The 26,362-nt window shown below is 32.0% G+C and overlaps 3 protein-coding genes across 10 annotated transcripts; 1 reads left to right on the forward strand and 2 right to left on the reverse strand.

Moving 5' to 3' along the window:
- The first annotated feature begins 150 nt into the window (after window positions 1-150).
- LOC111418851 (mitochondrial ribosomal protein S16) lies at window positions 151-827 on the forward strand. The gene is made up of 3 exons (XM_023051551.2): window positions 151-325; window positions 381-540; window positions 595-827. Exons 1-3 carry the CDS (start codon window positions 215-217, stop codon window positions 750-752), a joined length of 429 nt encoding a protein of 142 aa, XP_022907319.2. The 5' UTR covers window positions 151-214; the 3' UTR covers window positions 753-827.
- A 108-nt stretch (window positions 828-935) lies between these two features.
- LOC111418850 (Receptor expression enhancing protein B) lies at window positions 936-5,694 on the reverse strand. Of its 2 annotated transcripts, none has more exons than XM_023051550.2 (4): window positions 5,458-5,694; window positions 3,057-3,289; window positions 2,872-2,995; window positions 936-1,552 (listed from the first exon to the last, which is right to left on the reverse strand). In XM_023051550.2, the coding sequence occupies exons 1-4, from the start codon at window positions 5,585-5,587 to the stop codon at window positions 1,524-1,526; spliced, it is 516 nt and encodes a 171-aa protein (XP_022907318.1). In that variant the 5' UTR covers window positions 5,588-5,694; the 3' UTR covers window positions 936-1,523. The 2 variants fall into 2 exon arrangements, with proteins under 2 accessions (XP_022907318.1, XP_022907317.1); XM_023051549.2 differs by lacking the exon at window positions 936-1,552 and adding an exon at window positions 1,588-1,768.
- Window positions 5,695-6,380: 686 nt separating this feature from the next.
- On the reverse strand, window positions 6,381-23,889 carry LOC111418847 (ubiquitinyl hydrolase 1 puf). 7 transcript variants are annotated; one of them, XM_071197180.1, is made up of 35 exons: window positions 23,677-23,889; window positions 22,870-23,451; window positions 19,034-19,168; window positions 18,698-18,969; window positions 18,420-18,638; window positions 18,186-18,359; window positions 17,872-17,928; window positions 17,456-17,609; window positions 16,690-17,212; window positions 16,192-16,629; window positions 15,879-16,136; window positions 15,496-15,818; window positions 15,188-15,404; window positions 14,785-15,136; window positions 13,588-14,725; window positions 12,926-13,533; window positions 12,668-12,871; window positions 11,762-12,612; window positions 11,582-11,708; window positions 11,339-11,526; window positions 11,140-11,287; window positions 10,761-10,922; window positions 10,519-10,698; window positions 10,320-10,466; window positions 9,997-10,261; window positions 9,688-9,944; window positions 9,446-9,636; window positions 9,174-9,387; window positions 8,973-9,089; window positions 8,681-8,915; window positions 8,193-8,425; window positions 7,854-8,042; window positions 7,652-7,789; window positions 7,355-7,598; window positions 6,381-7,300 (listed from the first exon to the last, which is right to left on the reverse strand). In XM_071197180.1, the coding sequence occupies exons 1-35, from the start codon at window positions 23,717-23,719 to the stop codon at window positions 7,017-7,019; spliced, it is 9,867 nt and encodes a 3,288-aa protein (XP_071053281.1). In that variant the 5' UTR covers window positions 23,720-23,889; the 3' UTR covers window positions 6,381-7,016. The 7 variants fall into 7 exon arrangements, with proteins under 7 accessions (XP_071053281.1, XP_071053277.1, XP_071053279.1 ...); XM_071197176.1 differs by having other exon boundaries at window positions 8,973-9,387; window positions 16,690-17,206; XM_071197178.1 differs by having other exon boundaries at window positions 8,973-9,387; window positions 16,192-16,608.
- Between the last annotated feature and the right edge of the window lie 2,473 nt (window positions 23,890-26,362).

Raw genomic sequence — 26,362 nt, forward strand, 5'->3', positions numbered from 1 at the left:
TCGTTTGTACAACAACATTAACACGTTTTTTTAAAATAAGTTTACGCTACGGGGTTTTCTTTTAAATTAAACTATTTCGTTAAACGTCAACTTAATTTCAAAAAATAAGTCAATGTCAAATCGTTATAGCGATCTACTTTATCGACTTGCTAAGAAGAAAAAAGCGAACATAACCTATATTTATACTTTTTTTTGAGGTATAATTGATTAAAAAATGTTTCCTGCAAGCGGAACCGGAAGATTTTCTAAATATTCTTCAAAAATTATTCGATTTACACGTAAAGGTTGTACAAATCGTCCTTTTTTTCATATAGTTGTGACCGAAGTAGGTTCATATTTAAATAAGTAGTCATAAAAAATTAAATCGAGATATTTCTTAGAAAAGGCGACGCCAACAAGATGCCGTTATTGAACAATTAGGTACTTATGATCCATTACCAAATCAGCACGGTGAAAAATTAGTTTCACTTAATTTGGAACGAATCAGTTATTGGATGGGACATGGGTCCAATGTTTCAAAACCAGTTAGTCAATTATTAGGTATAAAATTGTTAAAGTTTACTTTGTTATCAATTTTTATCGATTAATATTTAGGTTTATCTGGATTTTTACCAATACATCCTATAAGTTACATGACTGCATGGAGAAATCGAGAATTAACTGAAAAACAAGAATTAGAGAGGTTAGAAACCGAGAGAAAAGCAGCTGAAAAGGAAACTGAAAAAGAAATTAAAGAAGAAACTCAAGCATAGATAATTTTATTTTAGTTAATTCTTAGTTACTTTAAATTGTTTTTTTATTGTAATAAACAATTAGTTGAACTTTAATTTGGAACATAAATTATCTCTTAACTCCTATAAAAACGTCTTGGCATAGAAATTATTATAATTTCAATAATTTTATTAAAACTGGTGTAAGAAAAATAGAAAGGAAAGTTAAATTCAGTTCAGTTTATTTATTAAGTTTTAAAATATAATGTGTATAGTTTTTTTTTGGTTTAATTGTTTCCAATACAATCTTTTCACAAAATAAGCTTTTTTCGTATATCATCGAAATTGTATATCTTAGAGAAAAAGCTAATTTAAATATAACACGTTTCTAATCTCACTACGTATAATATGAAGCTAAAATTGTTTAAGATAGTGTATTTAAAAAAAAGTAAGATTGAAAAATATAATCACAAAATTTGATTTAAAACATTCTTCGAAAAGTATATAAGATAAGTGCTATATAAGTGCATTACAAGTGATTTACTTCATTTTTAAGCAATAAATAACTAAACTAACCAATTTAATAATGAAATAAAAGCGAAATACAGTTAACATGACCACAGAAAATTACTTATAACGAAACGATTTTAACCTAAAACTACCTGTAAAAACGACAACAACCCATCTTCCAACGTGAACCTTAACGCTAATACGGAACAGTAATTAACACTAAAAAAAGAGTAATAAAAAAAATCGAACGCGTCATCTTGGTATTTATTATTTTTTGGTGAAATGGTTTGATGTGTGAGGTTTTTAATCCTTTTTGTCAAAAGCTTGTTTCGCTGAAACATAAATTTAATTATTAAATACAATGGTATAAAATTCCCGTTAAGATTTATTTTAATATTAATAAAGAGGTATACAAGAATTTTTTTATATAAACATGACTTAAACGGGTTACAGGAAATTACAAACGGGATTTTAGGTAAAATCTTGTCATTTTGTGGAAAGTTGGGAAAATTTAAAACAAGGCGGGTTACAAACATCACCAGAAGGAGCTAAAACAACCCAACTATTTAAATTTATTTGATAAAATTAAATATACAGTTTGATTTTAGTTGTCATAGCAAATATCTTGATTATTGTTGAAGATATGATTAAAAGTTTTACCAGGAATTTCATATAACTCGTAATATATGAATGTAGTAACCTATATAAATGCAACATAGCTTAATAGTACAGGGTAGTTTTGCAAAGGAAAAGTTTTGTTTAGAAAAGGTGACGTCCTTATAATAACTCTGAGTTTCCGTCTTATGAGACGCATTGCTAAACCTGAATGATTCTAGCTATTGGTCTAGTGTCAGTTCTACTTTTAGTTCAATAAAAATATACAACAATCTAGCGCTGCATAACAATTAAAACTAGAACTAACACTAGTCCTAGAACTAGAAAGTTTCGAGAAAACCCGGATGATTCTAGTTCTAGATACAGTGTTACTTCTACTTTTACACTTGCACTATCACTAGAACTAACATTAGACTTAGAAATAGAAACATTCTTGTTTAGCTGTGTGTCTCATAAGACAGCTAAACCCGAATGATTCTAGTTCTAGGTATAGCGTTAGCTCTACTTTGACACTAGCACTGTTACTATGTAAAATTAACACTATACCTAGAACTAGAATCATTTGGGTTTAGCTGCACGTCTCTAAAGACAGCAAAACCCGAATGATTCTAGTTCTAGGTATAGTATTAGTTCTAATTTTACACTTGCACTGTCACTAGAACTAACATTTGAACTAGAAGCATTTGGGTTTAGCCGCACGTCTCTAAAGACGGTTAAACCCGAATGATTCTAGTTCTTGGTTTAGCGTCGAACAACAATTAAAACTAGAACTAACATTAGATCTAGAACTGAAAAGTTTCGGGTTTAGCCGCGAGTCTCTAAAGACGGCTAAAACTGAAATCTTACGCCTTCTTTTGTCAAACAGCGGAAACTTATTTGTACTTCCTGTTTGGAATACTATATTAAGCTTAAATAATAGAGTATTAAGTGTGAAGTAACTTTCCTTCTATAACATTTTGTCGTATCTCCAACAATATTAAAAATATCTGTGGTGACAAAACAAAATCAAACACACTGTATATGTTTTTCGACATACCTTTATCCAAAAGTTGATCCACAGCAGCGTGATGTTTTAAAAAGTACGGTCTAACGATTCTATTGTATAAAATAATAGATCCGTTAAATTCAGTTGGAATCATTAACCAAACCATCACACTACACTGCAATAAGAAATTTAAATTTTAAATAAAATCTTAGTATAAAACAATATACTCGAATTACCTTTGCCAACCAATAAAGTGGAAACCAGCCAACAATTGTGTCGGCAAAAAATTCCAAAATGGAAAAGAAAGCGAAAATAACCCAATAGGTAAGCCACTTTGTGTCGTCATCTTTATTGTGGGATTCTATGGCGTGTATCGAAACATAGGCAGGATAAATGAAACCGATACAATTACAAACCAATTGGGCAGCAAAACCAAAAATTAACCAAATTGTTGTGATCCCCACTGCGGCTGTTAAAATTAAAACGATTAAACATTTCGATGAAACGACCATTTTGTGATGTTTAAAACAAAATTAAATGAAAATTAACGGTTTAATACGGATTCTTAGAAATAAATGTGATAAAACGGGTGAGGTGGATTAAGATTAAATCATAAATAAAATAATCTGAGAAATAATTACAGTTTATGTTGATTACACAATTTCTGTAAAGGTAAAAAACTATTTAAGAATGATACTTTTAAAGTAATGAAGCGGATAGAAAATAAAATTAAGTTCAAATTATCAATTTTGTTTAATCCTTCGTACACAAAAATGTTCATATTAACGCAGGCTTTTACGAAATTGTTATTAGAAATAAAACTAGCAACTTCCGGGTTATGCCGTGCATCTATTATTATTCAGAAATAAGTTCAACAGTCAAAACCGGTGGAAAGTTCAGAATGGAACAATCGTGGTTTTACGATTTAGGTTATTAGTTTTGTTCGTTTGCGTGTAACGTGCGTAGAAATGGCTTCAAAAGTGATAAAGAAACAGATGGTTATGTCAATGGAGAAAATGGAAACAGTGAGTTGATTAGATAAAGAAAAGTTGAAATCGGGAAACCACAAGCGGCAAAAATAGTTAAAGATAAAGAAAATATTCGAATGAAATGACAGTCTGGAGTCGGTGCGGGGTTCAAAAATCGACAAATTCTGTTTTGAATGGTTTGTGAAAACTAGAAATCAAAATGTTGCTCTAGCAGGACCATTTGTAAAGAAAAAAGTAAAAGAAATTCCAGAAATATTGGGATGGGGAGTAAGTTACAAATGTGGCGTTTTAGAAATAATGTTAAAAAATATTACTCCTAAAGATTTACTGGCTATCTAGAAATCAAACAAAAAAGTTTCAATTTTCAATTATATTATCGCGATTTAATAGTAAGTTACTTATTATCAAAAATGGATTTCGCAAGGATCATATAAAAATCTATAGATATATTAGAGAGCTTGTACTTTATTAAATCTACGTGGCAGAAGGTAACAGAGACTATTAGAAATTGTTTTAACAAAACTTGATTTCCGATGGATCAAGGTAGTTCAACTGACAATGACGATGTTGAAGATAATTTGCCACTTGCGAGACTAGCTGATTTGCGTAAATGTCGTAAAGAACTGGTGATAGATAATGTAAAAACAGCAAAAAAATATTTAACTGTTGACCAAAACGTCGATACAGAAAATAAGGACTTGGAATTTTCGGTAGAGACAGAAAATGTTGAAATTGAGGGAAAAGAGGATGAGGAGATGTATTGTATGTATAAAGAAGCATTAAATGTAATTTCCAATCTAAAATCACTCGTTATTCGAGAATGATAATACATATGTGTAGCCTTTTCTCATAAACATCTCTGGTAAGTGGACAAAAATAATGAAATCGTCACTGTCCGCTTATTAAAGCTTTTACTGTATAACTTATTTGTATAAATAGTTGTTAGAGTCATTCATACATACTTGTTACCCTTTGGAAGATTTTTATGCCTAAGGCTAGGCACACACAATTGATTTTCAGTCAGCCATTAGTTTATTCGATGAACATAAATATTATTAAGTTTAAATGTAAAAATCGAATTGATCTGCAGTTTTTAATAAATAAAGAAATATATTTGCAAAAACATTTTTATTTAAAGTAAAATACTTTGTAATTTTATTAATAGATGGAACTGATGTATCTACTTAATTGTCAAATGATTCACTCACCAGACAAATGAAATTGGGTTTTTAAGAAAATCAACTGAAATTTATGTTTTATGCAAGATATATAACATTTCCTGCATATAAATTTGTGTTATTAACTTAAACCCTAAAAGGATATGACTTCTCAGAAACATGTTTTCAAAAATAATTCCTTTACATCAAAATTGTATTGATTTATTCTAATTTCTTATCTTAATGCATTAGCCGGTATAAATCAATAAAGATATCAACCAAATTTAGCAAAAAAAAACAGAGATAAATTCTAAATTTTTTCTGATATATATATACATAATAATATAAAGGTTAATTTTAAGTCGTCGTAATAACTAAAAATATATGTGACGAGATATAAAAGTAATTGTATTAAAAAGTTAAACAACCAAATACCTGCTTTCAATGGGGAAAAAAGCGATTGATTCAAAAGACATTGCATAAAAACTTACCGACGAAAATATACATGCGGTCAACACCAGTTTTGCTCTCCATCATGTCCAAAAGAAAGGTCCAGGGTTTGCTCCCGTCACGAAGGGATTTATTTAAACTGTCCTTAATTTCGACGATTTTTGCTGCCATATTTTTTTTGAAAATATTAACGTTTTTGACGTGACCTTAAGAAACAAAAGCGGCTTCGTATCAAGGCAGCAGATGCTTTACGGATTTAAGGTTAGATAACAAATTGAAGGATTGCAACATAAAATTTTTATTCAAGAAAATCCCCAAGTCGGATACAATTTAAAATCGATTTTCTTTTAATATAAATATAATTTAATAAATTATTTAGAACCAAATCAATTATTTGGAACAATCCAAACATAACATTAAATGAACACATTAAATTTTTACCTTTTTTAAAAATTGCGTAATAAATCAATATCACAAAGGTTGGCAACATTGAACTTTAATACCGTGCTCCATATTTGTTGGTTACCTAATAAGATCCTCAGGGTAAATGTAAGAAAATTTGTTTTAATTTAATCAATTTAAATTAGATTTAAACTTAATAATCTTATTTTTAGAATGTTGGCTTTAAGTAACGCAGTCAGGTTTGCGCCTCAAATTAGGCAAATGAGTGCCATCCCAACCAAACCCTTGGTTAGAATATCTTTTACCGAGAAATTGGTTCATGCGGCTATCATGACTACTGGATATTGTGCTATTCCTGCGTGGGTACTTTACCATCTTCGTTCATACAGAGGATTAGAATAATTATTCAAATATTTTGGTTATGTAGAAAATGTGGTAGCATAAGAATATATTAATTATTAAAACTTAATAAACAGTTTTTCATTTAACCCTTATCTTATAAGATACATATATTGAATTGCTTGATGCTTCAAAATTTATATATTTGAAATAAAACTTCAAATTAATAATATAAAAGAGATTTTATTAACAGTCTTTTTAAAGAAATCAAAAATCGTTTTTTTTTTCTTTTTTTTTAAACATCTGCATTTTAACACAGTTTTTTTCTGAAGAAAATAGGGAGAATTGTACAAGAAAACGCACCATGAACTATACAGAGCAAATAGAATTATTAAAAAAGAAAAATAAACCATTAACTTACGTTTCTACCCTGCTACAACTTACAAATGTTACAATGAACTGTTTTTTTGTTTAACTGCATACTGAGAAAATCTCATTTATTCAAATATGAACACAGAAAAAATAACGAGTAATGCCAAAAAATACTGAAAAAATGCAGCGGGACAAATGTACAAAGTGCCACACACGCGAGGGGGCTTTCGCGATACCATCGAGAAGCTTAAAATTTAAGACGGATGAAGTCCTTTTTTTTCTTATTATTTAAGTAATCAATGAATTGTTTTATACCATCATGAGTACACATTTACTATTAATCGTTTAGCCCTAGTAAAAAAAAATGATAGGGTAAGATGTGGAGTCAACACAATGGGGGCCAAAAACGATTCTTATCTTTTCTTTAAGCACATAGTGAAAAGAGAACACTTAGAGATTGGTCGTAATTAGAAAAAATCGGTGCCCGTTAGGAGCTTATACCTCGTCTCTCATAAACGACCACCAACAAATCGTTTAACGCCGAATTTAATAACCTCAAATTATCTAGTGTTGTTGGTTCAGAAGCAACTTTTTGATCCTCACTACTTTCCTCACTACAAGTTGTATTTTGTGTTTCAGAATCACTTTCATTTTTTTCTTCATGGCTCGTTTCTGGGTTTGCGTCATCAGCTGATCGTGATGTACTTGGTTTTGGAGTATTGTCGTTTGATTCTTCTTCACCATCATTAGTAGATCCCATTATTGTTGTTTCTAATTCAAAAATTATTTAAAAATGGTATATTTTAAAAACGATTATGCAATTACCTGTTTGTGGTTGTAATTTGTTGAGCTCAGTTTTTACTTTTATTTCTAATTGTGCTATTGTTAACCACAAAACATTGGGTACATCTGTATCGGGACTGCTATAAACTAAAGTTAAAGCTCGTAAATCGCCTGCGATTCTTCTTGCCATTTTCTTTATATCCCACGTATTCATTTGCTCACTTAAAACGAGCACGGTATTATCAAACATAGTTAGGGTTTGTTCTGACAGAACATGGGCGGAAATCTAAATAAATTGAATAAGACGAATTTTGATAAATTTTTCTAACTAATATTTACCTTTGGGAAAAACGCTCTAATGAATTGATAAATAACGTCTATCGTTAAGGCCATACGTTCATCCAACAAAACCGAATCAACATAATCAACAAAATAATTACAAGATGTCAGCAATGAAATAAATTTTCTATCCATATTCTAAAAAAATGATAAAGACGGTTTAGATGGGGATTTTTAAATTTTAATTTGTTTTGATAATTACCTCTAACCACAATTTTGGGAAAAATGTGGAATGTAGAGGGACGGCTTCAAATCCCACCATGGCGGATAAAGTTATTAGTTGTTCCGATAAAGCGTCCGCGTTAATCGCCACACGACACAAAGTATCTATAAATTCGTGGTATGGTTTGTAAAATTTATCTAATGCTTCGTCATATTCAGGATCAACACCCTGCAACAAAATATATATTAAAGCAAAAATTATTAAAATATATTTATAATAATAACTATTAAAAACTTTAAAGCTCACTTTAGCAAATGTTATAGTGTGAACTTAGAACAATTTACACTTAATAATTGCGGATAAACGGAAAAATATTACCCTGCTTTGTTCAAGTTGATTTTGAGGAACTGTCATTTGAACCATAGGCCTTAAAGGTCTAGCAACACCTTTTCCAGTTATGCTAGGTAAGGGATGGCCCCTTCTTGGAAAATACGGCCCCAATGGAACAGCGTCTTGACTGTCTTGAAATGCTGAATGGCAGTGGGATAATAATGGAACCAATATGTTTAGCGCTTCAACCGGCATTACAAGTAAAAATTCTTTTAATGTTTCTAAAACAAAAAAAAACAAAGATTGATACTTGGTCTAATTGTTAACCCTTTAATGCATCTGTTTTTTAAAGTAAAGCAATGATGAAAAATCCTTTAAAATATGCCCAAACATTTAACTTAGAAAGCAATAAAATAAAAGCATAAAAACTTTGTATGCACTTATTCTAAACGATTTTTCATTTCAATGAAAACCACAATTAATCTGAAATATCTGCATTAAAAGGTAAAAACAAATGTCATTTAAAAAAAACAGACCTATACAACACATTCGCAAATCTGGAGGATTATACGTATTCAATAATGATGCTAGTTTTTTAATAACTTCAACCCAATCTTTACACGCAAGTAAAATTCCTCGGGAATCTTTCGGTTCCCTAAATAATCGAACGCAACGGATTAAATCTAAAAGTATTAATAAAACCTCTTGTAATTCAGCTGATACATGACATGCCGTTGCTTCATGCAGCATTATATGAAGATTTTGAAAAGCCTAAAAATAAAAATGTATAAATTAATCCAACATAGAAATAATTAAAAAAAATTTTACATCACAAACAATTTGTAATCCTCCATTATAAACGACGTAAAGTCTATCGTCGTTACAATCAACTAAAATCCTTAAAGCAGATATTAAGGTCGACCAACTCGTTCTACCATCTAAACACTGAAGATAAGTGGTTAAAGTGTTCCTTCGAAAGGAACAAATTTCCCTTTGTTCAATATCGGACGCTTCCGGATGTTTCATTACCATCAATTGCATCAGTTTGAATAATTCCTCGACAGCCGCCGAATACTGGGTCGGATGTGGTGTGATGTTTTTAAACGCCCATTGTAAATTTTGATGATTCGCTAAATGACGTGTAAAAATCCTCGATTGTTGACACATCATTCGTAATAAACCATAATACGCTGGTAACATCGTACGGTTATACATTACAATTTCTTGATCATCATGGTCAGCTCTAACACAAATTTTTATTTTTATCATAAAATTTTTGAGTAAAATCAATTTGAACTTACAGAATGTAATTGAATGCTATATTTTTTGTAATGTGAGCATTTTGAAGCATTATTTGTACATTTTCTGGGCAATCTGTACATGCATGGTTCCAAAAAGCTAATAATGCTTGTTTATTGTGATGTGCTGGAACGGCTGGTTCAGAAAGTTTTGGATGGAATAAATGCCATAGTTGCATTAAATATTGTCCAAACTAAAAAATGAATTATTTAATAATTTTGTTAATGAAAAATTTTTCACCAACCATTAATTTTTCAGTCCTTGATATACAACAATACATCATCAACGTAAAATAAGTTGTTAATTTCATTGTGCCATGATGTTGCATGTCTGTGTAATGTTTAGCTGGACCAAGAAGTCTTAATAAAGCGGTGTAAACTTGATGAAGAACTACTTGAGCCTCCCCAGTTAATTGGGCTTCTCTGTGTAAACGGTGAGTTGCACGAAAACCAAGTCGAAATTGTGTACTAGGAACTAGGGATACTAATAAAAATCCAGCAGCTATAAAAAAAATGTGTTAATAAAGATTATAAGCATAAATACGAAATATTACCGCTTCTAACTCTTTGATTAGCATGGCCTAATAAAAAATGTTCAACCCAAGTATCCAAAGATGATAGAACCCATTGATGTACTAATCGACTTTTGGTGACTTGTAATGCCAACCAATCTAATGCTGAGTAAGGACAACATTCGGCAGCTTCCCAAACTCTTTGTAAAACAAGTTGAGTGAAACATGGTAAACCAGAAGGACCTGCAGAGTTTTGACTTCCGCCTTCAGTGAGTAAAGTAAGTAGTTTAAAAAATGGTTGGCAAGACTAAAAATTAAAAAAAGAATGTTTTTTTTTATCCAATATGAAATAGTTAATTTTTTACATCTGCATTTCTACTAATCGCTTGAGATAGCATTGCAATAATTGATGTGGCTAAACGTTCATTTCCTCGACATAGAGAATGAATTAAATTTCTTGTTTGTTGGAGATTGATGTTGTCTTTTATTTGTTGGTATAAAAATGGGAAACCCTTATAAAAAATCGTATTAGTATTAATCTCGATTATCTTGGACTTTTTTTACCTTTCCACCAGCTACCGCGTTATAATCTTTAATACTAAGTTTTAATCTCAAATCTGTATCACGACTTTTTTCTACTAATGATGCTATTAAAGTAATCATTTTATCTAAAGAAGCTGGTTTATATTTATCAGTTGGTAAAGCTACAACTTCTTCTTCTTCTTCACCTTCACTTACATCAACCTAAAGTAACAAAAATAAAATGTATATAAGTTACATGTTAAAAGTAGTAAAAAAAAACTTACAAAATCATGTACTTTATGCCCTAAATAAAAATCAATCATTGTATGAATTGTACCAATCATCAATAAAAATTTTGATTCTTCTTCACCCATCCTACTAAATTCATACAAAAATCCAAAATATTCTGTTAAATGTTTTAAGTGAGCTTTAGCACCATGTTCCATCTAAAAAATTAATTTATTGTTTTTTTTTTTAAGTAAAAGACAAAGTTAGTAGTCAAGAGGTTTGAGAGGAACTGGTGATCTAGTCTGACCAATCATGGATAGAAACCAAAGAACTGGCGATGGAGAACAGCGAATGGAACAAATTTGTTCATATGTATAGAAACAGTAAAAAAACACTGAGAAGTATAAACTGAATTTGATTATATACATATCTTACCAATGAAAGTAAAGTTTTAACAAATTTTGTTACACAAGAAGCATTTCCAATTTTAGTTGGATCAACGTTATATCGATCATCATCAGCTCCACCATCATGTCGATGATTACTATCATCAACAGCTAAATATAAAGATGAATGAGTAGGTCTAAAAAAAAGATATAATTAAAAGAAAATTTGTTTTTGTTGTAATTTTTACTTTAATCGTTGTATAACATGAATACACAGCCTTTGAAACATTTGTCTAACCATTTGGTTAGGACATTTTAATAAAACCTGAACTGGCCACCATGTATCTTGCGCCATATGTTCCAAAAACCAAACGCAAGCTTCCTGACAAGCGTTAAATTGTTTTGTAACTAATTCTACCCATTGTACCATAGTTGGCTAAAGAAAATTAAAATTAGATTTTTCGTATTGAAATTATTTTTGTCTAATGAACCTTTTCTTTAGCGTGTATGAACGTTTCGATAAAAAACGATGTTGATAATCGTGCTGCGCTTTGTGTTATATCGGGTTGAATTGGCATTATTGTTTGTGGTATATATCCACAGATTTGCCACATAAAACTAAAATATTTTGTCTGTTTTGATATTATAACTAATTTAGAAATGAAACTTACTTGAAATAAGTGTGTTCAAAAATATTTTTATCTTGAATGAAATGCATATTATCCTGCCAAATCCAATCTTCTAATTCTTTACTTAATTCAAACGTCATCGACGGTGTTGGTGAAGCTGGCCTTGGTGAAGAATTCGCGGAAGTTTCCGCTGAAGATTCTAAAGTTGTTGATGGGTATTCAGTGTTATCCGCATTTATAGGACAACGTTCATAAAATAACATATATGCACTATTAGTTTTTTCAAAACTGAAGTCCATAAATTTATCTGTAACACTATCGTAAGTTTTACTAGTCATTTCACCACCAAAACATTCCGCAGCAATTTGATTTGGATCAAATGGTTTTACTTCAGCGTCGTTAAATAAAAACCATTTATCTCGAGCACCCGCTGTACGATCCTTTATAAAACTATAATAATGTCCACCATCTGCAGTTCCCGTATGAACTGTAACACCAATCAAATCATATTCGTATTGTTCTTCTTCTTCTTCATTTGTTTTTAAACGTTCTTCTTGGTAATGCTGTGGCATTAAATATTTTTCAACGTAACTAGCCATGCTTAAACGTAATGGAAACGAAAAATGTGTGTTTACTTTTTCTTTTAACATTGTGAGCATGTTAAAAGTATATCTCATTGTGTTAAAACATAAAATATGGGGTAATTTTTTAAAACAAGCTCGCTTTTCGGCCCGAACTTTTTTTCCACATTGACTACAAGTGTACATGTTGTCACCTTCCAAGGTATCTTTCACAGTTACTTCGTCCAGTGATTCGTAAAGATTTCGCATATCAGCCACTTGACAACGAACCGTATAAAATTCTTCTAAAGTACGACTAACATGATCACAGTCCTAAAAAATGTTTTTTTTATTTTTTCGTGGGGGTTTATTTTGTGTTAAAACTTACTAAAGAAACAACATTATTACTAAGTACGCCGCAAAATAAATCTTTAACGACCGTTTTCAAAGCTGGTGTCATCTCTTCTAATTTACTTACGAGATCTATAAAAAATTCGGCCATATCTTTTTGTTCTGCTGTATTTAATGGTTGATGATCCATTGTATATACTTTACAAAAACTTCTTGGATTGTACGCTTTTCTTTCACTTTCCTATTGATTATTACACAAATTTTTTTGTGACTATTATTAAAAACATTTACTTACCAATAAATATGCAAACATTCTTTGTAATTCCTTTAATGTCAACTCATGTTTTGAATGTTCCGTATTTGCTGCTAAAATAGAAGCCCTAGCTTGTGGCATCATATACAAATGTTGCATACAAGACGCCATATAACAAGTAGCACCCAAATTCGTTAATCCAACGTATCCACAATCGGATCTACCGTCTTCATGGGGCCAATAATCCCAAGGGTACGGAGAATTAGGTCCTGGTTGATGCTGTTTCAACAATTTTTCATGTAACATATTGTAATTTTCCGGTGCCCCTTTAACCAATTCGACCAAAAGATCGAAAGCGGCCGTTCTGGATCGCGCAGATTTACATTTCGGAACATGTCTCAATTTTGGACTTGGTAAAGCAAAAAGAAACTCGAAAACTTCACAAAGTAGTTCTTGACCTTGTTTGCTCGTTTGAAACGGTGGTTTTTGTTTAACTAGATTTGTTAGTAAATTTAAAAGGCCGATGAGACCATCATCGTCTACAGTTCGATGTCTCGTTTCTAAGAAATCCCTTGAGAGGACTGATTGAGATATACGCGAGGTGAGGCCGTTAACATCGATGATTGAATTTTGGGGATCTTCAATACTTTCTAAAAAAAATCCTAAATTATTAAAACTAAAAATGATTTGATTTCAAAATTTACCCTTAATGAAATCATCAGGTAGACTGTCAACCAATCGTGAAACTAACCAAAAATAATCTCTACAAGCTGGTCCATAAGGTTCTTTACCATCTTCAGGAACTTCAAGTTTTTGAGGTCTCATCCCTTCAGCTTTTTCCATGTATAGCAACAATTGAGATAACATTGGAGCAACTAAAGTATTATCGAAAGAATCTCCTTGCGAAGAAACACCAAGACACAATTTGTAAAGTGCCGAACAAACTTCTCTCCGTACAGAGGGTTCTGGGTCTTCCAAAACTAATCGTTGAAGCCAAATCGAAAATTTCGGAGTTTGAAATAAACCTTGTCGAGCTTCTTCACTACAATGTAACCAAGAAACTAATAAAGACATTGCGTAATGTACAACTTGCGCTCTTCCCCAAAATCCAGTTTTATAATGGTTTGGATCTCTTGGTAATGAAATTTCTTCTAAAATACTTGTTAATTGTGGCATTACAGTTTTAACATTCATCATGTTTTGCATTGCTTCATTTAGGCCGGGAATTATCATTTTATCTGACCTACTTGGTCTTGATGATTCTAAAGGTGGATCTACACCTAATTGCCACATTAACTTTAATAAAGAAGCGAGACAATCTTGTTGCCATTCGCTTCCGTCATCACCAACACGTTGTAAAACACCAGACATGAAAATATCAAAAAAATGACGTAATCCACCGTGTTGAATGAATATTCGACTCCAATCTTCTTGGATATCATTAATTTTAGGACCATGTAACTTAACACTCAAGCTTTCAACAATGTATAAAGAATACATTAATTTTTGGGGACTTGATGGATCTAATAATTCGGTTAATGGTGTGTCAAGATTTTTAAATCCCCGTAAAAGTGTAGGGCTTGTAGGTAATAAACTGAGTATTTCCCAAACTCTTCTACTTAAAACTTGTGCTTTCGTATGTGGAATATTGTGCCCTCCTTTTACAGAAGCTTTCATGGCACTTAATGTCCTCATTAAGCTAAATAATTGCTCAAAATAAGTTGGTTCTAATAATAAAAGGGTTGGTATTGATTCTCTGGGTGGTGGGGGGTGTAGTGATGGTGAATCCATACATTCTCTTTTTTTTAAGTTGCGAGAAACCCCCATCGATATATACACCATCTGAAATGATATATTAATTATGTGTGTTAAAAAAATTAAGGACTAAAAAGAGAAATTACCTGACTATCTTTAAGTCCCATTTCCCCTAATGTTTTTTCATCACAATCTGTGGTTAATTCTTGTCCTTGAGTGATTATTCTAACAGGATTGTGCTGAAGGACTATTGACGTTGGTGTTTTCGTTTCGCCTTCGGTATTTTTTAACCTACATAAATCTTCCCACCATTTTACAATTTCCGCTCGAAGGTCAGCCACATAATCAGAACTTAATAAGTCCAAAACGCATCGTTCCGACATTCCAGCTGGTTGGACAACCAATCTAATTGGTGTACATGAACGTTCCGTGGGGGTTACAACATGACTACTTACACCTTGACCTTCCAAAGCCCATCTACGTAAATGATACGCATATCTAAAAAAAATTTTTTGAGATTAAGAAATATTGAGGATAAAAATAACTTACCTTCTTCTAAATGTTTCCATATGGGTTTTTAATAAAAGTAAAGCTCTTTGAATACACAATAAAGGAGCATCTTCCTCTCCTACACCATCAGCACTTGCTAAATCTTTCGTGGCTGCTTCTAAATGTGTCATACATTGCCAAACAAATTGTTTCTCATGCTTTAAATTTTGTCCCATATAATAACTATTAAGGTATTGAATTGCCGCCATGCTTACATCTATTTAAAAGATAATAAAATAGAAAATTTAATAATATATAATTAGTTATACAGTAAATGTCTCATAATTCCTTCAATTTAATGAAATCACCTGTATTTGCTGCTCTTAAAGCAATTTTCCACATATGATCCATCCCAATCACATAACCATCCTGTCCATGGGCATCCATATTAGCTGTGGCAATTCTTGCTAAATTACATAATTGTTGAAATAGACTCAAACAAGTCATGCTAAAATTTTCCGGTGCTAAACTAGGTAAATGGATCAGATATAAACGTTTAAGCGCTTCAATTCCTAATGCGTGTAAATCACTGCTTTTCGCTTGAGATAATAACCAACTAAAAAGTTCGTCAGCACATTCAGAATCGTGTGCTAAACATTGCCATAACGTATCTACTTGTTCTAATGTTAATCTAAAAAATATATATAAAATGAATAATTTCATTAAAAAAATTTAAGTGAACCCAACTTACTTAAAAGTATTTGGGGATACTAACGGTGAAAATACAGCTGACAGAAAATGCAATCGAACTTGAACTTGCATAATGTGCGTATATAATGGTAAAGCTTTTGTTTTATCTGTTGTGTAAGTTCTTAAATTATTGAAAAAATGGGACATCATAGAATGTTGTCTTTCGGCCCATTGAGTCACGTGATGCATATCAACGCCGCGAAATTGTTGAAATGATGTTAATAATTTTGGGAGTAATCTTAATGAAACGATTACAGTCCTTAAAAAAATTATAAAAATATATAAAAAAATAAATCAAACATTTTAAAACTTACATATTATTAGCTAAATTATGTAAACATCCTTCAATAAATTTCATACGAATTACTCTATCGGTATTATAACATAAAAGATTACATAGAGCCTTTTCTGCTTCAAGTGCAAGCCCTTCACCGAGTAAACCAATTTTATTATCCTGTAATAAATCCCATAATAACGTATTTCCCGGTTGGCAAACGTTATCAACTTTAAAACAAGCGGATAATTTTGGATCAACGCGAACTGGAGATTTTTCTGGAGAAGATTGATTCCCAAAATTGTGCAAATTCATTTGAGCATGTTCCAATTGGGCAAGTTCCTCTTCGCAAACAGAATCTTCGCCATCAAAATCAGCCATATTTTTTTCTGATTTATTACTCATCCTTGAGGAGTAACTTCCATCAGCTTCACCTTCTGCTTCTGCCTCCTCACCACTTAACAATTCCAAAATATGACTATAAACTCATACGGTTGGTGGATTTGGATCACTTTAAATATTAGATTTAAATAATTACCTTGCACCGGTCCGTGGGGCGATCGCCAAAAACGAATTGGCACATTCCGGTTCACGAACTTCCATCGAAACATCTTTACCTAATTCACTGGATGATGAACTTTCCTCTAAATAAGCTGCCTCTTTTAAATTGGCCTCAACCAAACTGTTAACGTTCGTTGGGATAATTAATGCCGCAGCGGCCTCTTTAATTGCTGCCGCTCTTTTTAATTCTTGTTCGCTATCGTCAACCTCAACATCACTTAATGCACTTATTCCTGGCATATTTGGAGCGGCGCGTTTTGATTTTTTACTTTTTGTCCGAGTTTTACGCAACACTTTTCGACGTTTTCGGAACTTTGTTGATTCCTCTCCCATTGCTTCTTCTTGCGAACTACTTGAACCTATCGTTTCGACACCATCGGGCATATCACCGGAATTATTGGGTTTCTTTTTTCCAGTAAACATTTGCAGTTTTTCTGTTAAACTTCTTACACCTATTGATGTTGATGGTTCTTTCGCTGTATCCTTACTTATATCTGAAACTAAAAAATGTTAAAAGTCATCAAAATTGGATAAATTTAGATCTAGAAACACGATATGCAATAATGCATTGTTACTTGACGAGTGCGATAAAAGTCTCCACATTATGTTACAATGAATCATTTTATGATTTCTTGGTATACGTTCGTTGTTGGAACTTTTTTTTAGAGAAATAGAGATAAGGAGGAAGAGATAGAGAAGTCTTTTTATGGTGTTATAATAGACTTTTTAATTTAAATAATTACCTTCGCAAGTAGCTTGTTTTCTTGCAACTTTACAAGGTGTTGGGCCTTCACTACTATCAATAACGATGTGTTCTTCAATTTCTTCGTCGATTTCAACACCATCAATATCTTCACTTTCAGATTTATGACTTTCCGATTGAGCTGAAGTTTCAGCCTTATTGAAAGTAAAAAATAAAATTATAAAAGAAACAATTTAATTAGATATAAAAATCCAAGAAAATTATTTAATTTTTTTTTTCAGTTTGCATGCAATTTTTTTAAATTAAATTATTGTTATTATTATAAATGAAAAACTGCATTTTGTTAATACACACGCACACTTTGCGACAAGACAGAAAAAAAGTGGGGGAACAAAACGGTACCAGAAATAAAAAAAAAAATAAGCAAACACTGCGTTTTTTTAAGACGAAATGTACCTGATGCAGTGAAAGCAGTGAGGGCGAAACTGCAATACAAACCAGTCGTCCGCGAACCTGCAAATAATTATTAACCTGTCAAATTGTTGGGCTGTCCAAATTGGAGAGATTTACTACCAAGGGGTAATCGAAAAACATATAAACAAAAATAATGTTGTTGAAAGGTTAAAAATTATTGTGCAAATAATAAAATTTTACATACAAAAATAATTATTAAAGAAGTACAAGAAAATATTAAGCAAAAATCACCATTTCATTTCCATTCAAAAAAAATTCTTCACTTTTATTCAAAAAATATGTCAAAAATAACTTACGTGTTCTTCTTCAGAATTACTAGCATCCAAACTAACACTATTTTCAGATGAACTGGGACATTTATGCAAAGGAATACCAGCTTGACTTGCTGCTAACCCAATTAAACCCGCTTCAGATCCAGCACCACCTCGAGTCCAAATAAATTTAATTAAAGCTGACGCCAAAAATAAAGTCTAAAATTTCAAATTTGATTTTAAAATATATTAATAATCCATTATAATCTTATTAAAGACCTGTTCTGTATGTTCTTTTGGTTCTAGCTTCACCAACAAACTGTACAAATGTAATGCAGGCGGTGCCGATAAATGCTTTACCAATCCCGGAAGTAAATCATGTACCGGTCTTGCGCAGTGTTTGAGTTGAGCCGCCGCCCAGATTATATCCATATGTTCACAAGTTATTCTCCCCTCCATCGCCAAGAAATTTAATATTATATGACTTTGTTTTATAACCTTAAAAAAAATTGTTTAGACATAACAAAGATAAACTTTAGTAAAGCTTTTGTATTCACTTCAACATGTAAGTTAGGTCCAAATATATGAGAAATAATATTATTACTAATCAACCAATCTGCCATGTTTCTTGGAGCCGATTCAGCTTCAGGAAGTGCCTCACCAACACATAATTCGGCAAGAACACCAATTTGGTTATTAATTTGAGTAATTCCAGCTAAACGCATCGTTAAGGTGCTTGATGTAAAGTATTTAAATGCTAAATCTAAGCCATCTAAATCGAATGCCATCGGGGTATCTAAAGGATCTTTTATAGCGTTCCACATAAAATCTACACAGAACATTTTAAAAAGTAAATTATGATTGTAAACAATTTATGAAAATTATTAACTTACCTGCCATGCTTTTTATAGTGGGTGTTCTTAAATCTTGATCGGAAAGTTTACACATATAACGCAATACGCAAGAACGTAAGGGTACCAAAAGAGAGACCATACTTTTAAAATTCATCCACAATTTTAAATTACAAACTAAAATAAAATTATTATAAGTGATTAAAAGAATACTACGTACAAAAATCAAAAGAATGCGATAATAATGAATCATCATTTTTAATATCTTTAGAGTTAAATTTCTATTTAAATCGTTTTCGTTTGCTTTTTAATAGTGATTGATTGTTGCGACATAAAATGAACAAACATATAAATTTGAGATTGGGGCTTTAATTAGGTTACATTTCAAGATTTTAATAAAATTCATCTGATTGAAACATTTTGCTGGATAAGGAACATAATAGTTTTCAGTCGTAACCACGCCGTGGACGAGTGAGCATCAAGATTTTGTATAGTAATGGGCACTATCGAATAATGCGATAGTTGCCAAGTATTCGAATAATTTGATATCAAGAAATTTATTCGAATGTTTGAATAAGTATCATATATTTGTTGATTTCTAAAACAAATTACCACGCAAACGGACAACTTAAATAAAAATATCGAAAGTAAGCTTACTCATTCAGCTATACGACAAGAATCACTATTCATTGTATGACTACAGGCTATAAAATATTTATTTGAAATATCGGTAAGTATGTACAAGATGGGGCAGAATGGACCTTTTTGAAAGGAGAATAACTCAGCTGTTGTTTAATTGACAAAAAGTTTATTTATGAAGAAGAAAAATTTAGATGTTGCCATTTAACAATAAAAAAGTGAAATTATGTTTTGAAGATAATGTCAGGCAGATAACGCCCGTTTTCTGCAATGCACTTTCTCACACAGGTCGATGTCAATTTCCCTAACTTGTGCTGTGATAGCTTGTTTCAATTCTTGCAGATTTATCCACGTAGACCTTCGCGTTTAGGTGTCCACATAAAAAATAATCAGGAGCTGTGAGATCAGGGGAACGAGAGGGCCACGACACATCACCGAAACGGGAAATTACTTGACCAGGGAAAACGCGACTCATAACTTTCATTGAGGCTCTGGGTGTATGTGCTTGTTACAAGCAAACATTTCTTGTGTTAATTCTCCGTCGACGCAATTCTGGGATCAAAAAGTTTTCCAACATGAAAACATATAGCTCGGAGGTTATAGTTACAGCAGCCCCTTGAGCATCTTCGAAAAAATAAGGTCCAATCAATCCAAGATGACTTACAGCACACCAAACGGTGACTGTCTCAATGTGAAGTGGGCGTTAATGCACTTCATTATGGTTTTTTGCTGCCCAATATCGGAAGTTCTGTTTGTTAACAGAACAATTCAAATGAAAATGAACCATCTGTCATTATTATTACTGTTTCATCAGCAAAAATCATTTCAATTTTTTCAGCGAATTGCTGGCGTTGTGCAAAATCTCCTTCTTTCAGTTAAGAAATATAATAAGAAATATATAAGATAAGCTTATTATTAAGGGGTGAAAGCGAAGGCCTTGGTGTAAAATTCTGCGAAGTATTCGACTACTCATTCGGAGTGCTGCAGCTTTTGAGTCATTGCTGATGCCGTCGTTCTAAAATTCTGTACCCATCTGTCGATTGTGTCACGTTTCAGAACTGAACCGTTACGACCAATATTGAAGCGTTGGCGAAAGCGCCTCTGTACGACAATAACAGACTCGTCCGATTTTAGATATTCCTCAACTGTGAACGCACGATGTTCTGTTGTCCAGATAACCATTGTTACTTACAAAAGGGTGACGTTAGTCGTGACACCTTAGCTAATTAATTAATTAATCAATTTAATTTATTTTCAGAACTTATTTAAATAAGTACACTTTACTTTTTGATTGTTAAATGGTAAAACCTAAACTATCATTTTTTTATAAATAAACCTTTTTTCAATTAAACCCCACCTTGTATATACACGTGTTGTATATCATTTTAAACATAGTATTTATGTCTAGAAAACTATTAAAAACAAATTGTTTGAATGAATGAATTTATTCGAATAAATCATTCATTTACTAATTATTCAATAGTCAAATTAGTAGAGGCTTTATTTTGAAATAGTGATCAGTAGGGCAACCAAAAATGTGCAAATGTATATTTTTTTTTTCATGCGCTCTATAAAAGAATGGACTAGACAGAAATTTGTTTCAGCAAATGCATATTTTCAATATTTTATTTATATATTTAAGTTTCAAGTGATTAGAAAAGAGTAAATAGGAGTAAATTTATTTAAAATTGTAGTAGTAGTACAAATTGGAAATTATTGTAGAATTATGCCGTAATAAAGTCGTCCAGGTCAGAAAAACTATCCTAATGTGTGAGTGAAGTTTTTGCAAAGTGTGCAACAAATCTGTTTCAGCCAAGAAAATATTGTCGGTAAAATAGCATCTAGCAAATATAAACACATAGAACTGGAGAAAAGAAATAATGAGAAGAAAACTACTTTGGCTTTTTTGCTGAAGTTCCACATCCAAATCAAAAGATGTTCAATTTGCAGAAGATCTATGTAGTGCACTAATTTCCGTTGATATACCTCTATATAAAATGCGCAACAAAAAATTAGTATCGTTCCTAAAATCACACACAGACTATGAAGTACCATTGGAAAGTACACTTTGCACAAAATATTTTAAGGAACTTTACAAAAATACCATAGACCACATACAGAAATGTATCAACGATCGCTTCTTGAGAATTTCAATCGATGAAACAATAGATCCAACAGGAAGATATGTGGCAAATGTCATTATTGGTATTTTGGATCAGATGAGTTGACCCCTAAACGATTATTTTTGTTAAATATATATAGCAGTGCTTGATAAAGCGAATCATAGCACTATTGCAAGACTTTTCTATGATTCTATTAAAATTTTGTGTGAAACTTTCAACAGAGACATGATTTTACTCTTTATCAAATGCTGCTCCCTACATGGTAAAAGCAGCTCAGGCCATACAAATGTTTTATCCAAAAGTGACACACTTAACTTGTCTTGCACATGGATTTCATCAAGTTGGAAATGTGTTTGATGCATTAGACGAAGAGGACGATGTGTCAATGAAAATTTCAAAAAAAGAACCTACTAAATGATAATACAACAAAATCAGACTTGATTTTTATTGCATCAAATTATGACTTCCTTAAAGCAACAATAAAAACATTAGAAATATAGGGGCTTCTGCTTTCTACTCAGGTTGATATAGTGACACAAGCTCAGGGCATAATTAATGGCATAAACAATGAAGCTGCAAACTTAGTAAAGAATAAAATGGGTATGGTTATTTAAAAAAATCATGGTTTTTCAATAACAGTAAATACATTGTTAGTGAAGCACTAGCATTTAAATTTGCACTATAACTTCAGTGGAAACAAAGTAAAACAAAGTTTTTCAATGTATAAAAATATTTTACAACCAGACAGACAAAGTTTTTGATAATTTAAGTGATATGTTTGTCATTTACTGTAATCAAAATTTAAGCTAAATCTGTTTCTGTTCTATTTCCAATTTCTTTGTATTTTCTTCAATATTTCCTAATACTCTTTTAGTTTTTTAAGTGGAACTAACAAAAAATATTTCATGTATGACCTACAATACCTACAGATCTAAAAGATATCCATATTTTAATATTTAATTTCAATTTTTTATAGAGCATAGTTTCATACTTAAACATATTTTGATTTTTATAGAACATTTTTTTAAGCGCTTAAATTAACATTTTTGGAGCATATTTTTAGTTGCCCTAGTAATCAGTAAACATGACTTATTCTAACCTATCTTTTAAACTTACCGACTGAGATCATGGCATGAGCTGTTGAAACAGGTAATTCCTCGGGTGTTAAATGTGTGAAACAAGCCGTCATAGCATGCAACCCTCCTGTTTTACAAAATAAACTCACATTTCTCAATAAATAAATTGGTATTTCCGAATCGTGTAAATCACAAAATAAATTTAAAGTTTGCATTTCTTGTTGGGTAAGTTCATCCAGTTTGGCTTGTATGGTATGTTTAAAAGCGACGTACAACGGAAAGTTCAATAAAAATATTTTTGTAACCAATATTAATAATTTATCCCGTTCCGAGATCTTATGTTCTCTTTCTTCTTTTTCTTTGGAAGATTCTTCTTTTTCCCCGATTTTCTTGTTCTCATTTTTGTGTTCAACATGGGATTCGCTAAGTTCTTTTAACTGACACACAACCAAGTATATAATACCTTGAGTGACGAGACTAAATCGTTCGAGGTTTTTCGGGTCTCGATAACAACACATGCACTGCCTCGAGGGCCATGTGTGCGAATAGTTTAATACAGTGGTGACATCGTGTTTTGATAAGTTTGGCAATTCATTGCTGTCCCTGCTTATTTGACTTTCGTCTGAAATAAAAGAAGCAGAAAAAAAATTGGGACATCTATTGTTAATGACAAGAAAAAAAGGATATAAAATTAATTTTTGTTTAGAAAAAAAAAAAAAAAAAACAAGGGAATCTCAACAATAGGTTATTTGATTACTGTGATTTTGCGATTGCGGTTTTAACTTTCATTCTGGGGTTTTAAATCTGTTGGCTAGTTTTGATTTTTTCTAAGAGATGATTTACTTACACGAAACGAGCAATTGGAGAAACTCCGAACATGCATCGCACATTTTATGTTAATATTCGATTAGGTGGCCACAACGAATTTATCATTAAGTCATGTCAATTAATTAAACTTTTTATTCTGAACTTGAGTACGCGGTGTTATTGTCGCACGTACATTATGGAAATTAGATGGAAATCATTTGATGACAAATATCCACCATTTTGAGTCAATGTTTTTAGAAAATAGAATACTGTCAAAACACCTAATTTATGAAACGTAAACATAAACACTGAAAATCTAAAAGAAAACAATTTTAAAATACATCGGAAACTTTTAAAATCAACAATTCAATTTTATAAATTATCGTTTTTTCATTTTATTTATTTTATTATCCGTTTTGAAATATTTAAATTAAATATTACAATTTAGGGAAACGGTTATTATTATAGACAACCCAACATACACTTTTGTCTATTAATCATAAAGTCTCATAGATGTCACCACACTTTTTTTATTAATTTTTTACTTTTTGGAATATACAGCAAAACCTCGATATAGAGGACTAACACGGGGAAGAAGTGTCCGTTATATCATTTTATTGCCCTCAATGTCTCTGTGACCTGGAACCCACCATAGAGTAACATCCGGTAACATCATTACTCCTAGTGATTTCTCTCAAGTTGCTGGTGCACTCTCTGATTAGTGCAGAGTCACACGTATAGGCCTGAATTGCCTTTAGGGCGGCCCGACTGTCTATGAAAATGTTTATGTTATTTTTCTGTCCTTTTTCTAAGTTCAAAACTGGAATATACAGTAAAACCGTGATACAGAGGACTAATACGGAGAAAGGAGTGTCCATTATATCATTTCATTGCCATTAATGTCTCTGTGGCCTGGAACCCACCATAAAGTGCCAACATCATTGCCCCTAGTGAGTTCTCTCAGATTATACTAATGCCCATACCTACTCTGGATCCAACTGTGTTTGAAGCATCGGTTTTCTTTTGAACCCAAATTATAGCGTGAAGAAACTCCAATTATAGCGTGAAGGAATGTTAGGATGGGTCAGTTTTGTTTTGAAACCTTAATTATAGCGTGAAGGAATGTCGGTTTTCTTTTGAACCCCAATTATAGCGTGAAGAAACTCCAATTATAGCGTGAAGGAATGTCGGTTTTCTTTTGAACCCAATTATAGCGTGAAGAAAGTCCAATTATAGCGTGAAGGAATGTTAGGATAGGTTAGTTTTGTTTTGAAACCCTAATTATAGCGTGAAGTAATGTCGGTTTTCTTTTGAACCCAATTATAGCATGAAGAAAGTCCAATTATAGCGTGAAGGAATGTTAGGATAGGTTAGTTTTGTTTTGAACCCCTAATTATAGCATGAAGGAATGTCGGTCTTCTTTTGAACCCAAATTATAGCGTGAAAAAACTACAATTATAGCGTGAAGGAATGTTAGGATAGGTCAGTTTTGTTTTGAACCCCTAATTATAGCATGAAGGAATGTCGGTCTTCTTTTGAACCCAAATTATAGCGTGAAGAAACTCCAATTATAGTGTGAAGGAATGTTAGGATAGGTCAGTTTTGTTTTGAACCCTTAATTATAGCATGAAGGAATGTCGGTCTTCTTTTGAACCCCAATTATAGCGTGAAGAAACGCCAATTATAGCGTGAAGAAATGTTAGGATAGGTCAGTTTTGTTTTGAACCCCTTATTATAGCATGAAGGAATGTCGGTTTTCTTTTGAACCCCAATTATAGCGTGAAGAAATGTTAGGATAGGTCAGTTTTGTTTTGAAATCTTAATTGAAACCCCAGTGAACCTTCGTGGTTTAAGACCTCACTTGCTCCCAAGGAGCATGCGACAGATCTGGTTAGCCATAATGGCTTTTTTCCTCACCTTGACTATGTGGGAGTTCCAGTTTAATTTACTGTCTAGTATTACCCATACGTATTTGACGTCTGTTTTGAGGTTAATAGTTGTTGTTAATTGTAGCTTTCTTCTCCGAGTGAAAGGGACTATTTCGACTTTGTTTGGATTCGAACTGTAATCTATACCATTTGATCGTCGACGGATGTATGTCTTTTGCGTATAGAGCTTTCTTGATGGATTCGTAGAAGGTGTTATCTAAAGCACCCTTTATGTTTATAAAAGCACATAAGGCTATCTCTTTGGCTGCAATTGTCTCCTCTAAAATGCTTGTCAATGCATGAAGAGCAGTAATTATTGATTTTGCTTTCTGATAAGCATGTTGACTTGGATGGAGTGGATTAGTGACAAGCTCTCCATTCCTAAGGTATTGGTCAATTACCTTTTCCATCCATTTGAGGAGAAATGAAGTTAGGCTAATTAGTCTGTATGCCTTGGTATCGGCGTTTAAACGCCTACGACCTTTAGGTGTAAAAACCACCTTTAGGTGTAAAGACCACCTTTAGGTTCCTACATAGTGTAGGTATACTATAGCTGAAACTATAGCTTGTTGTATATAAAGATATTATTACTGGGAGCAGGTCTTCTATGCCTTTTTGCAGAAAAATAGGTAGAATTTGATCCCCTCCAGGTGATTTTAAGTAGTTCTACTTTTAGTTCAATAAAAGTATACAACAACCTAGCAAAGAAGAATAAGTAAAACTACAACTAATACAAATTATTGAGGTTTTACTGCACTTGAATGTAAATAGGTGTATCACTAAATGCAAAATTACCAC

The sequence above is a fragment of the Onthophagus taurus genome, chromosome 7 (assembly GCF_036711975.1).
Source record: "Onthophagus taurus isolate NC chromosome 7, IU_Otau_3.0, whole genome shotgun sequence".
In the NCBI taxonomy this organism is placed as follows: Eukaryota; Metazoa; Arthropoda; class Insecta; order Coleoptera; family Scarabaeidae; genus Onthophagus; species Onthophagus taurus.

Bases quoted from the DNA above. Each gene is read 5' to 3' on its own strand.
- LOC111418851 (XM_023051551.2), top strand. From the start codon at position 215: ATGTTTCCTGCAAGCGGAACCGGAAGATTTTCTAAATATTCTTCAAAA. The intron at 326-380 runs GTAGGTTCATAT...GATATTTCTTAG, and splicing joins TTCATATAGTTGTGACCGAA to AAAAGGCGACGCCAACAAGA. The intron at 541-594 runs GTATAAAATTGT...ATTAATATTTAG, and splicing joins ACCAGTTAGTCAATTATTAG to GTTTATCTGGATTTTTACCA.
- LOC111418850 (XM_023051549.2), bottom strand. From the start codon at position 5,587: ATGGCAGCAAAAATCGTCGAAATTAAGGACAGTTTAAATAAATCCCTT. The intron at 3,290-5,457 runs GTAAGTTTTTAT...TAATTTTAACAG, and splicing joins CCGCATGTATATTTTCGTCG to CCGCAGTGGGGATCACAACA. The intron at 1,769-2,871 runs GTATGTCGAAAA...GGGTTGTTTTAG, and splicing joins GGATCAACTTTTGGATAAAG to CTCCTTCTGGTGATGTTTGT.
- LOC111418847 (XM_023051538.2), bottom strand. From the start codon at position 23,719: ATGTGCGATGCATGTTCGGAGTTTCTCCAATTGCTCGTTTCGT. The intron at 9,945-9,996 runs GTAATATTTCGT...TTTTTTTTATAG, and splicing joins TAATCAAAGAGTTAGAAGCG to CTGCTGGATTTTTATTAGTA. The intron at 8,043-8,192 runs GTAATATTTTTC...ATTTTGTTGCAG, and splicing joins ATCAACTTGAACAAAGCAGG to GGTGTTGATCCTGAATATGA.